General features: G+C 42.6%; 1 protein-coding gene across 19 annotated transcripts in view; it reads right to left on the bottom strand.

The window, feature by feature from the left end:
* Positions 1–12,843, bottom strand: part of fryl (furry homolog, like) — a 68,536-nt gene that overhangs the window by 4,980 nt on the left and 50,713 nt on the right. For 11 of the 19 annotated variants that reach the window (XM_051376269.1, XM_051376267.1, XM_051376266.1 and 8 more), the window contains 12 exons: positions 12,446–12,646; positions 12,193–12,354; positions 10,921–11,031; positions 10,579–10,755; positions 9,640–9,840; positions 8,149–8,340; positions 5,801–6,219; positions 3,673–3,880; positions 3,378–3,527; positions 3,056–3,154; positions 2,194–2,262; positions 724–741 (listed from right to left, as the gene is read on the bottom strand). In XM_051376269.1, coding sequence (XP_051232229.1) covers positions 724–741; positions 2,194–2,262; positions 3,056–3,154; positions 3,378–3,527; positions 3,673–3,880; positions 5,801–6,219; positions 8,149–8,340; positions 9,640–9,840; positions 10,579–10,755; positions 10,921–11,031; positions 12,193–12,354; positions 12,446–12,646 — 2,007 coding nt within the window. The remainder of the gene's footprint in view (positions 1–723; positions 742–2,193; positions 2,263–3,055; positions 3,155–3,377; positions 3,528–3,672; positions 3,881–5,800; positions 6,220–8,148; positions 8,341–9,639; positions 9,841–10,578; positions 10,756–10,920; positions 11,032–12,192; positions 12,355–12,445; positions 12,647–12,843) is intronic. The other 8 variants (XM_051376256.1, XM_051376259.1, XM_051376272.1 and 5 more) reach the window with 4 other exon arrangements.

The following is a 12,843-nucleotide window of genomic DNA, read 5'->3' as shown; positions in this document are numbered from 1 at the left end:
GACGGATGGGTATCCTGGGTTAGAGACGTGGGAGTAGATGAAAGGGTTAACACGGCCTAGAGCAAAGTGCCATCCGGTTTGGACCAGAGGTGAGTCTACCACTAGTAGAATTAGTCATGAGATCTCAATTAGAAAACTATCCATCACCACCTCCTGTGACGCTCCCTACGGGACACTGTGAGCAGTATGCCTGACTAGATGAAGAGCCAAAGGAGTGGGTAATTACTATAAAGTTAAGACCCTAATCCAGGAAAACATGGAGGGAGAAAAAAATGGTAATTTGAACCGATATGGGAATGGAACAATACACATGCAAAATAAAAGTAATCTTATCCTGAAAACAACCAGTCTCCACCCATCCTCTACCAGCGCAGGCACCCCCTCTGAAATCATCAGTAACTCTACTGAATACATGTTTAGACATCTTAATCTATCAGTGCGCAGTACAAAGCGGTTAAGACACTGATTATCCAGGCTGGATGTAGCAAAAGAAAAAAAGCATATACTGCAATACAGGATAACAGTAAATTATGATTGGGTGGATGGGAGCTGGGTTACATGACTGATCAAGGCAGAGAGAGAAATACAGAGGCGGGTGGGGTTGGTGGCAGAGCACAGTCTGTGGCTGTCAACAGCGCAGGTATGTACAGAGAGAGATGAGATGATCAGTGTTTTGTCCAGATGTCATGATTATTAAGAGTCTATAATATGAGAACCACTTACTGCTAGATTTTCCATTTGCTAAGCAAGAAGGTGAGCAGGTCACACACACAAAAAAAAAACAAAAAAACAAACAAAACAGAAGGAGAGAAAGACCAAGAATTAGTGAGCTTTAACATGGCAGCTGAGACACAGTGACCTGACGGGCAAGGAGCGCTGCTTTATTATCTTCCCTTCACACAGGTCAGAGGAGGCTGGGAGCCGAAACACATACAGGCTCCCTTCAGCAGTTACAGAAACCTTTATTGTGAGAGGCTGAATAACAGCATGTATGATGGAGCAGAGAAAAGATATGGTAGAGGCTACAGGAGGAGGAAGGAGAGAGGAGTAAAAGACCTCTGAATGTGTCGCCCCTTGTGACTTAAAGCAGCACATCAGTTTAACCTAAGCAGAGGGAAGCTGTGAGCGTGGTGTCCGCAGATCTGTGCGAGAAGATCTCAAGCAATGTCAAGAAATCAACAACTGTAGGACGGGGAGTGAGAGACCACGCAAAGACTGAGGACAACGGAGTAAAAAAGTGTAATTTCAAATTGTCCTCTTTCTTCATTCTCTTTGACTTTATTATCTCCTAAAATGTACATATTTTGATAATTAATACGGTATGCCAAACAAATTATAAGTTGAAGTAGAGTTTCATAAGACAATAAACCCTACAAGATGCTGAAATCACAGCATCTTAAATATATAATATTTTAAATATACTATTAATATTTTCTCTGTATCAAAAAGGAAGCAAAATAAGTCCTTTGGGAAAATATCTTCTGGAGCGCGTGTTGGTGTCTGTGTGTGATTGTTTGATTGACAGCAGTTGGCATGCAGAGCCCTGGCAGGACCTGCTGTAATTACATGTCATGGGCAGAGTGTGTTAGTGGCATCTAAGAGTATGGACCACACCAGCATCAGTTGCAGGTATGTTGACATGCAGTTTAATGCCATCTAGCCTGCAAACTGGTGTTAGCGGTGAACTTTTCCCCGGTTAATGTTTGTTTGTAAGTGATATAAGAAGGAGACCTTAGCAGAAAGGTTAATGTGGATCCTTGTTCTAAGTCTGTGGCTCTTGTGTAGCTGCTGTCTGGCTCAGTGTGATAGAACGCTGATTTTACTGCTTTACACAAATATGGTACAATAAAATGTAGCCGTTTGATTGGCTGTATGGAAACTGGTTCTCCATCTACGTAGACAGAGAACTAATGGGATTCTGACAAATATATGAAAAACTAGGAGGGAAACTAAATAAATATTACAAAAGCAGAACACATGACACGTGATTTACACAGCAGATATGTATGCTCTAGCAGACAAAAACATCCGATTTCATTTCACTTGGACCTTAAGTTTTAACGCAGAAACCTCACTGCTTACAAAATGCATCCATTTATTATTCAGTTGCAGTCTTTAACCATTTTCCCACCGGATTCCTAAAAGTCCTATTGATCAACACAAATTACAAACCAACAAAGTGTTCATTCCTACCTGTGCATGAGTATTGAGTCGTTGGCTGCTGTCTTTGTCCCCAAATGTTTTCCTGCAGTTCTCCAGCCACTACAGGGTTGACAGGACAGGAATGGGTGACAAAAAAAATCATAAGGATTAGGGGAGGGAAGAGGAGATTGGTAACAGAGGCAATACAGGAGCTTTTTCTCTCCCCTGGATTCTCTGCATCTACATTTGTGTACATATATAATAAAGGTTGGTCAGGGAGGAGATTTAATAAGTGTGTTGTACTTAGCGAATTAAAGAAGGCCTGTTCCAGAGCACGGGATGGTATCTAGCCCTCCAGGGACTATTGCCGTCTCATTCAATTAGCGCCCCTGCATCCCAGAACCCTCTGCAATCTCATTTCTTCATTCCCCTCCCCCTTCGTTCCTCCTCCCACCCCTCACAGCTTCTTCTGCCTGGCCTTCTATAACTGATTTAGGAGTGCTGAGGGTTATTTTTATCCCCTCAGCAGGGGGGATGTAACTAGTGATGCAGACACTAACGGCAGCTAAATCTACTCATACAAAACACTGATTCAATGTCTGCCCCGCTGATGAGACAGACCGGGGCTTATCTTGTACAGCATCAGCTATTTGTCTCCATGCCCTCTTGGCTGTCCATGGTGTGATGGCATAGGGATAGAGGGCAATTTACAGACACTTCCTAAGCCCATCTCTCTTGGCCATTATTATGAGGCAGTTCCTTAGAGTCACACACAAATGCATCCTGACACAGCAACTTAAACTGCAGTTGTGGCAGTCTTGAGAACTATGGAGGATGTGAGCAATGTGTCCTGAGGGAAAAGGGTTCAAAGAGAATGGGAGAGCAGATATGGTGAAGATGTGTGGTGACTTACAAGCTCTGCTGCTTCTCTCTTGGCGTTGTAGGTGTCCAGGTGTTCCTGCAACTCCAGCACACTAAACTTCAGAGTCTCCAACAGTCCACAAGAGACCAGCTACAACAGCAAGACAGGACACCACATACATTAACCCACAACACCACCCAATACATACACAATACATGACACAAAAATATCTACAGAAGGACACACATATACATTAAGGAATATGCATAACATGCAGCACTAATAGGTACATTTTACTGCGACCATGTTGTTGTATTTTAGCTCTATCAGTTTTATTAAAATTATTGCAGACAACCATGCAGAACAGCCTCACCGTCTCTGCATCCAGCAGCACAGTGGGGCACTGCGAGCGAGACGTCATGACTTCCAGGGAGCTGAGGAACTGATTGCCCATTCGCTGGAGCCTTTCCCCGAGAAAGCGAACAGATGCGTGTGTAATGGAGCCAAATTTCCTCTGAATGCTCTATATTAAACAAGGACGTGGAATCAAAAAAGGACAGAAAAAAATTTGTTGCGAAAGCTCAATCGTGAACAGATTGTAGATGCAATACATAACGTGCAGTCCTGCCAACCAAAGATGCAAAAATAACCACAGAGAAAGCATTTACCTGAAAGAGTCGGGAGAACACGTGGAAAGTGCAAACAGCGGAGGAACCATCTGTATCTGACAACATCTGGTTGACATGGCAACGCCAAGCATCTTCCTCATTGTCATAGGCAACAGGCTGGAATGCTGCCAGGATAGCAGAGAGGAAGGGCGAAGGGGGCGGAGAGGCCTGAATCTCTGGGAAGCAGTCTGCGTCACCTTCATCTTGACTGAAACACACACACAGGGGCCAATAAGCTACAATCCAACATGTTCTACACTCCCCTCAGTCTTTAGTGAAGGACAAATGTAAACACACACACATGCTCATCCTCACTCGCAGCAAGTAAACAACCTCACATCGCTGTATCTCTGCCTCCCTCACTGCAGATTTTGCTGCAGTACATTGAGAGCTCTAATCTACTGCAGTGCTCTAGCATAATAACAACATATGAGCTATTAGCATTTTAGCATCACGCAAACATCTCTCTCTCTCCCAAAGATGCACGTACAGATACTCACAGGCCTGTAGGACCAAACAGCCTGAAGAAGCAGACAGAATATAAGTATCTAAAGCCTGCGCTGCCAAGCGCTGTAGCGGACACAGTCTCTGTCCTCATCCTCACCCCAACTACCGCTTCTCTTCCCCTCACTCTCTCCCCTTGTCTGCAGCTCGGTTGTGCTGCAACTGCTAACAGCACTAGCACACTGCACTCCCATCCCACACAGGACTGCAGAGAGCTCTATACAAGCTGGGTAACACACACACACACACACACACACACACACACACACTTCTGCAAAACAGAGCCAGCTCCCAACCTCACGGAGGTAGAACGTTGCTGAGTTGTTTTTATCTTGCTCTCTCCCGCTCACATAAATCCTCATACGTATAAAAACACTAAACTGGTTAGTGACCTGCTGTGTTCAGACAATCACTCAGAGTACACCACACTTGCCCATCAATCATGCATGGCTTAGCTAAGTCAAAGACCTTGAGTAGAGTGATGCATGTGACTGTGTGTGTGTGCGCGTGTGCGTGTGTGTGTGTGTGTGTGTGTGTATGCATGTTTGTTCAGCATTGCTTCATCATATTGCTTCAGTGTAGTTTAAAACCCTGACTTTACAATTGTCCTACAGCCAGAGTTGGCCCACCTTGAAGAGGGAATGTTTAAATGTGGATTGGAGCCAGCCAACTCTGGCCCTCCTTCATAGTTCCAGCCCACATGGGAGTCATGCCAAGGAAGAAATTACCCATCATACCATCTCAAAAGCCTAGGTAGTCTGGCCACATACTGTAATCCATAAGCAGTTCTTTTGTCTTCAACTACTGTTTCACCAACTATTGACTTTTTATTACAATAAAAAAATTGAAGACCATAATGTAAATGCTTGTAGTTTCAATTAAAAATCAACAAATGTAAGCTGTACAGCATCATAGAAGTATAGACGTAGCTTTCCAATCAGTGTTTCAGCCACAAAATTGGTTAGCAGGGTTGGAAGAAGTGAAGAAGTGTTGAAAAAGTTTTCAGACGCTGCACCATGCTGCTCTAATAAGTAACTACAAAGCAAACATACAATGTTATCAATCAATCAGTCACAATCAATCAAGAACTTGCTACCCTAAACTTGTTGCATCTCATCTTGCTTCCAACTTCAAACAACTGCCTTGTTCATTAAATGTGTGACGTAACACTAGTGCATGTTTGCTCCCTGATGCCTAATAAGTCCAATATTATATTTCATACAAATGGAATAAATTCTTTTGATTTTAGTGAAGGAGCTGTTTATTTTCAGGTGAGGCTGTGATAAGACTTCTTATTTTTGGCGTTGTCTTTTACATCCCTGTATGTGTTTTTTCCAATAACTCTAGTATGTTATGAGATCTTTGTAAAACCATTTGGATGCACGGAAAAAATCTAAGTAAATCTTTTGAAATTTTCATATGGAATGATGCCCTAAAGGGTCAAGTTTTTAGTGGTTCCCAGCAATCTATGTGTGTTAAAAAAACCCGGAGACCAGGATTAATTTCTCCTTTAGGTTACAGATTTTTACAGAACACTGATGGGGAAATCGTGACATTGAATGCATCTTTTCAGATTCTCTGTAAAACTTTTTTGAGTGATCTTGATCCAAAACAATCCGCTTACCTGGACATGCCAGAGAAGTCGGCCTCCTCCTCCTCACAGCGCTCATCCAGCTCCTTCAAGGCCTGTGTCACATTCTCCTCCCACACAGAGCCACAGGTGATGTCTGGGTCCGGATCTGGATCTGTCTTTGTCTCTGGTGGCATGGACAGGGGCAGAGACAGAGGCAGGACTGTTTGGGATTCCTCCTCACAGAGGGACCCCGGTGGAGTGTCTATGGCCGGCGGGGGAGGGGGGGCTGGATCCAGGTCTTCATGAGGGTCCTGGGTCTCCTGGGGTTCCTGAGCATCCGGAGGGTCCTGCGAGTCCGGGAGGTCACACAGTTCCCCTGGGTCAGAAGGCAGAGGGGGGGCGCTGCAAAACCCCGTGTCCTCACTCACACTGCTGCTTAGCTCATCTGCTGCGGTCATGCTTACAGCATCCTGTAACACAGGCCAGAAGGGGGCACTCAGGTGCAGTTCGGCAAATAATACAGCATAATGTACATTAAAATGATCTTTTTTTCAACAGTTAAGATTGCCTGGTTGTCATGACAACAGCGGCACTAATATCAGTTCAAGAACGCAGCTCCACTTCTGAACCTCTATTATAGGCTGAATTAAGACTGCTATAGCCTGTGCTTAAGAGCACATATTAGCTTCAATTATACAAGAGGGACTTTTAAGTCAGCAATTTCTACTACGTTTACTTCCTTGGAGACTGGTCTTTATGTCACTCTATCAGCTTACGTCTCTCATGAGAAATTAAAGAAAAAGAAAAGAATCAATAGACAGAAGCCAATATCAATATATCACTGTAATGCCATTAAAAACTCAACCTTATTGCTAATAAAACAGTAGCATTGTGGTGAAACGACAGAGCATGTACATCTCATTCATCTGCTGTCCTGTTGGCTCCTACTCACTGACGCACATTCTATCTGTATGGACTGATTTATGGCCTGCACTCCATAAGTACACATAAATAATGGACAGCATTAGCAACATAACAAATTCACCAAACAGCAGTAATCAACAGTGGCTACACACAATAAGAGAGGCTACAGTTTTATAATCGAACTAAATACACAAAAAATAACTACAGTGTCTCAAAGTCCTGATAAATTCCATATGTAAAGTAACCATGGTGACGTAAAGTACAAACATGGAGGAGGGATACGTTGTGAGATGACACAGAGATGGGGCTCTAATTAAGAGCACTTGTTTTTTTTCTTGCCTTGTTTTTTTTTTTTTATTCAAAAAGTCTAATGCATTGGGAACGCTGAGTGTGGCAGGCAGCCAGTACATCACAGAGACAGCAGCTATATTACAGAAAGCTTTTAGAAGTGGTCGTGGCCATCCTGGAGGGAATGAGTAAGAGTATTGATGGTCTTATCTAGGGCTCATTACACTAAGAGCTGGGGCTGTGATGGGGGAGATGTCCTTGGGATGACATTGAGACCATTGGCTAGATCGAGTTCCTAAGAAAGTTACATTCAGTTCTGGGTGTAGAGCACCATCACTGAGGGGTAGGAATACCTACTTACAATAAATATGTATGAGCCAAGACTATTCCTATATCCCTATATCTGAAGGTAAAAGATTGGGCCATATGATTTAAACTAAAATTCCCACATTGTATGTGCAGATGCAAATTAAGATACTCACCATTGTTAGTATAAGTGATAAATGTCAGTAGCAGTGGATAGCAAAGCTGTTCATCACAAGAAAGGCTACAGCATGTTAATATGATCGCAAACTGAAAGGAGTCTAATTGGCTAGAGCACCACTGGTTTTCACTTAACTGCATTTTTAAGGTTAACACACCACTTGTAATGGACTTATACTCACACATGCTTTTGTCGAAGATAAAGCTGGTGTCCATTTCACAAGTTTTTAATGGAGGATTTAGTTGGAATGGTCAGTTGCTGTGTTATTGGAGGTGAGCAGTAACAGCTAACCTGAGGTGAGCTTTTGGTTTCATCTCTCCCCAAATCACAGAAGGAAGCAAGCCCCGCACACATGCAAGCCCCACCGCGTAACTAGTAACCACATATACCATTAAAAAGGAGTAAGAGGCGGGCTATTCTTCAGTAACCACAACCAGAGCAAAACAATAAAGCAAGGGCTGGTAGAGGGAGTTAGAAGCAGCAAAAGCAGTACACAATGTCTTCACCCCACAGCAGGCAGACAGTTAAAGAACCAGCACTTTTACCCCATCCAAAACTCCCTGAAGGTAGCTGATCCTCCCTTTCAATGACAGACAAGCCAAGAAGCACAGAAAAAGCAGATAAAAAGGTTGAACAGAAAGACAAAGGCAAGCTAGAAAGCACCCGAGCACCACAGTTTATTGCTGCTCCTGATTGATCGCACCTCAGGCAGCTGGCTGCTGGTGCTGTCTGAGTGGGCCATCTCCAACATGGGGCTATCCAGTCGAGGGCAGGAGGGCAGAGATGGTAGGACAGTTGCCTCCTCGGTCAGAGCACTGCTGGACGATTCTTGAGACTGCTGCAGAGAGTCCACATGGTTGGATGCGGTATCATCGGTAGCAGAGTCGCTGTTAAGCTGGAGAAGAAAAACACAAGGACTGCTGAGCATTCTCTGTTGGGACCACAATACAGATTGTATTAAACGTCCTCTGGTTTGATCCAAACCTTGATTAAGTACAAAATACAAGTTCAAAATTAAGATAAATTGGTCGGTGTATTTAAGCATTCTGCTGCCAAATAAATCCTTCTCTAAACTTTAAAGCACTGATACACATTGCTGATACTTAATATGACCTTACTGTGGGGTTCAACATACTTTGATGATGTGCTGGGTTTGATATGTTAGTATAAAATGAGCTCTCAATAATAACTATACCAGTTTACAATCCATTGGTCACTTTGTTCAATATATGCTTGTTATTTTTTGGAGTTACTACAATACTGAATTCAGGTTTTAACAGTAATGATTTGTGTTGCTTATTATTTGCAGTTGAACAAACAAATGACATTACACATTTCTGTACCAAGCAGCGCATGTTTAGTCATTTTAGTTTTCCATTCAATGATTCAGCTTTTTCAGATTGCGTCAGGCAAAAAGATTATTTCCAACATCAATAACATTAATTATATATTACACCAATCTCTTTCAAAATTCTGTTTAAGCATACACATAAATGCTGCATGCTTATTTCTAGTGGAACAGAGTAATACTGGATGACTACAAACATTTCTGGGGCAAATATCCACTAGAGGCAAAAGCTCATTCTCTCACCGTGCACTACCAAGATCAAGGAGCAGAAGAAGAGATAAAGAAAACGTCCCCATTAGACTGAGGTAAAACATTTGTATTAATGGCATTATTATTGGCAGCTTTGGATAAGACCTTGCTCGCAAAGCAAATCAAAGCAGAGAAGAGATAGAAGAGAAAAGCAGCCTCACTTTTTTTTTTTAAAAATGCAAAGGAACATGCTGTTATTCTGAATTATAACACTTATATTTGATACTTGATTACATGTATTTAAGAATTTTATTCAATCATTAAAAAAAAGTTGTTGTCTTGTTATCAGGGATTTACCTTGAGTTAATATGAACTTATTTGGACATAACTAAACTGTACTTACCGGAAAAATAAAAACAAATATGACAAAGGACAATAGCATTAATCTAGCAGTCAGAGGTAGAGGGACTGGGCTGAGGGTTTGAAGGGGGAATCTACCACCAGCGAAGAAGCAAGCATCTAGCCCCTGTCCACACTGGCAGCAGGTCCAGCTCAGCACGCACACACACACACGCGCACACCATGCCAGCGGGCTGTGTGAGGAGCATGGTGGGTTGGATTGGGGGAGTTGGGGACCCTGATTAGAGTGAGACTTACAAGGCCAGAGCGGGTGAGAATCTGGCTAGCGCTCAGTACCTCCTCCTCAGACGATTCATCAGTGTCCTCGTGGTTGGTGAGGTTGAGGCTTGGCGTGCTGCCTGTGTACTGGCACTCTTGCAAAGACGGCGTGTCCCCTTTGTCCATGCTCTCCAGAGAGCGTCGACGTACCCCCCAGTTGAAGTTGTCCATGCTCTCCCCCTGCAGGACAACCAAGACAACAGCAGTGAGACACAGTGCAAACAATAGAAGGGTCTGTGGAAGATTTCACAAAGCAGGGAAACAAAGCACAAGACAAACAAATAATGTATATTAACATTCCAAGGAAAGAAAAAAAATAACACATGAATGCATGAGTGGATGATTTGGGATGGTAAATGATGCAATGTTCTAAAACTATAAAAGTAATGGGTTCACAACCACAGTAGCCACAATTAGAAATCAAAGAGCACTACAGCACTTTATGTGGTGACAACACAGAGACACTGGGGCACTGCAGTGAACTGCATCTCTAAAAAGATGTCTGGCCCACAGACTTACCTGCAACTCCTTGTGGCAAGAGAAGAGAAGGAATAAGTATGTTAGTAGACTTAAGACAGTAACAAAACACAGAAGTGTTTCAACTACAGCAGTCAGAACAAATAAGACGCAAGTTGGACAAACAAGACAGTAATGTTGTTAATCTGGAACAACACAACTAACAGTATGGTACAAATGTAGAGATGAAAAGTTGCTCAACTACTATGCAAGTATTTGAGAAGAAGTGAAAATAGTGTGCAGTTATACTTGCATCAAGTTCCCTGCACTCCATACATTTGAGTGCATTGGAAAATGATTTAAAAATGATTTATGCAAAGTTATGCTCTCCACCCACGAGACAATTTGACACACACAAACAAGCCTTTTTGTGTGTGTGTCAAATTTAATGTAATTTCTCACCTCGGCATCCTCCAACTCCACATCTAAGAAGTCAAAGTCCTTGAAGACGCCAAACTGCTGCTCACTGCCCGTATCTTCTCCCTGCACGTCCTCTTCTCTGACCACCTCCTCCACTGTGGGTATGAGACTGGTCTGCTGGTCGGCAGAGTCCAGATCCTCATTGGAGGAGAATACCACCTGCGTTGAAATGAAGGAAAGACACTTTGTTCTCAACTAGTAAAATACAATTGTTGTATTTCCGTAAAAATTATTCAGACAAAAATAAAATAAAGCGATATCAACAACAACAAAAAGACAATAAAGCAACCACAGCAGTATTCTTAACAGAGAATTTACAGAGACCTTGTCTGAGGCTTTAGAGTAGGAGAGGAGTCTTACAGATGGATTTTTGGGAATGCCAGACTCTGGGCCACATAAAGACAGGACATTCATCAGCCTCTCTCTGGTTCTTCTCTGTAAAAACAATACATTAACATAACGAGAAAGTCTTTTAATATTTGTACAACATACAACACACTCTGACAGCAGGTCCATGCTATAAGCAACACAGAGTGAAAGTGAGTGAAACAAAAACAATTATTTACCATTAGGTGTATTTATTGATTTAGTTTAAATACTGGACAAAATAATTTGTTAATGTTTAGTTCACTTGTCAAACAACAAAGTACCACGTGTGCTCCATGATATCCTAGATGGAGGAAGCAAACATTTTGATACTTGTAACTGTGTGACTGCAATGTTGTGTTTAAAAAAAGGGGATTTATTAAAATAAACGTTTATATGCCTGAGTGGGTTCAAAACACAGAGCTCAAGATATTCTGATGAAAAAGAAAAATCTATGCGTCAAGTATTTTGTTCTGATTCTGTCTCTGAGACCAGGTTATCTGGTATTGGTGGTTTGGGTATATCAAATCCAAACAACAGATACATCTGGATCGGAGCTGGTGCTGATGAAGCTTGTCTATTAATTAGTAGTGGCATTTTCAATTTCTGCATCATTTTCTGCTGAGTGGAAATGCCAAAAAAGTGCAAAAAAGCTTTTAGACTTGGCTGATATGGAAACGTTAGTTTCAACGTGCAACAACATACAATGGAAACAACTAATTAGGGCCCAAGCAGTGACGGCAGTGAGGCCCTACTGAAACTGCTCAGATTTCTATAATTATTATTTTGAACCAAAGTAAATCGCATTTTTGGTGGTTGCAACACGCTTTGGTCCTCATGAAACACAGCACACGTCAGTCGTGGCAAAAACGTACATATGACATGGGTCTCGCACATGACCGTGGCAAAATGGTCCCTAAGGTGGCCCTAAACTGAAGCCCCTGTGGCATGATATGTATGAAAATCGGTACACATGTAGATCATGTCCAGATGTACAAAAAAGCCTCTTGGACCCACATCTCAAATCTATGATGCGCTGAAGCATGATGCAGCCACAGCACACCCTGACGTGCGTGGAGTATGAGGGCCCATTCATTGCTGCTCGCACTGCTGCACTAGAGAGACAAAAATGGTGGGGGTTGTGCTACATTTGCTTGAAACCCCATTTACTGCTACCTGGTTTAGTACATACAGTAGTGTTGGATGTGGTGTGTCTGTTTGAGCAGGTACCTGAGAGAGTTGTGGTCTCTTCCAGCTCACTGGCACCAAACCATTAGAGTTGGAGCCGGATGATGTGGAGGAGGTACTCCTAGTTACGGCAATCACCTGCGGCTTTCCGTTGCGGCCTGCTGCAGTACGCTGGTCACCATATTTATGCCCTATAATTGGTGTCTATAGAGTAAAATAATGCCAGTTAGCAATAAAATACAGCAAGTGAAAACACTGAAGTAAATTGTAAAAACTGAAGTGGGAGGACACTGACCTCCGAGATGTCAAAGTGGAAGTCCAGAGTTTTGCCAGGCAGCTCCTTCGAAGAGTTGTTAAATATGCGTGTGAAGGCAATTTCTGGAGAGCCGCATGATTCTGTGCTATACGAGCGCTGCACATCGTCTGGGACGACAAGGCTGGCTGAGCGAGACACCACCAACTTAAGAATGTTTTGGGCCTCCTTCCAGTGTGGGCTCTGTAAAAAACAAAAAAAACAAACAGAAATATAATGATTCCATTGTGAAACATCAGGCTGTGTGGGTGTTTATGGAGAATGCGTGAATATGAATGGACATATTTCCCTCAGAAGGCCAAACCATACCCTACCCACAGCAGCTATAGACTCAATCTCTGAAGCCATTTGTATTCTGTACCATTTTCTACAATGTATGG

The sequence above is a fragment of the Dicentrarchus labrax genome, unplaced genomic scaffold (genome assembly GCF_905237075.1).
Source record: "Dicentrarchus labrax unplaced genomic scaffold, dlabrax2021, whole genome shotgun sequence".
NCBI lineage: Eukaryota > Metazoa > Chordata > Actinopteri > Moronidae > Dicentrarchus > Dicentrarchus labrax.
The sequence above is the reverse complement of the archived record's forward strand: the minus strand, read 5'-3'. Positions and strand labels throughout refer to the sequence as shown.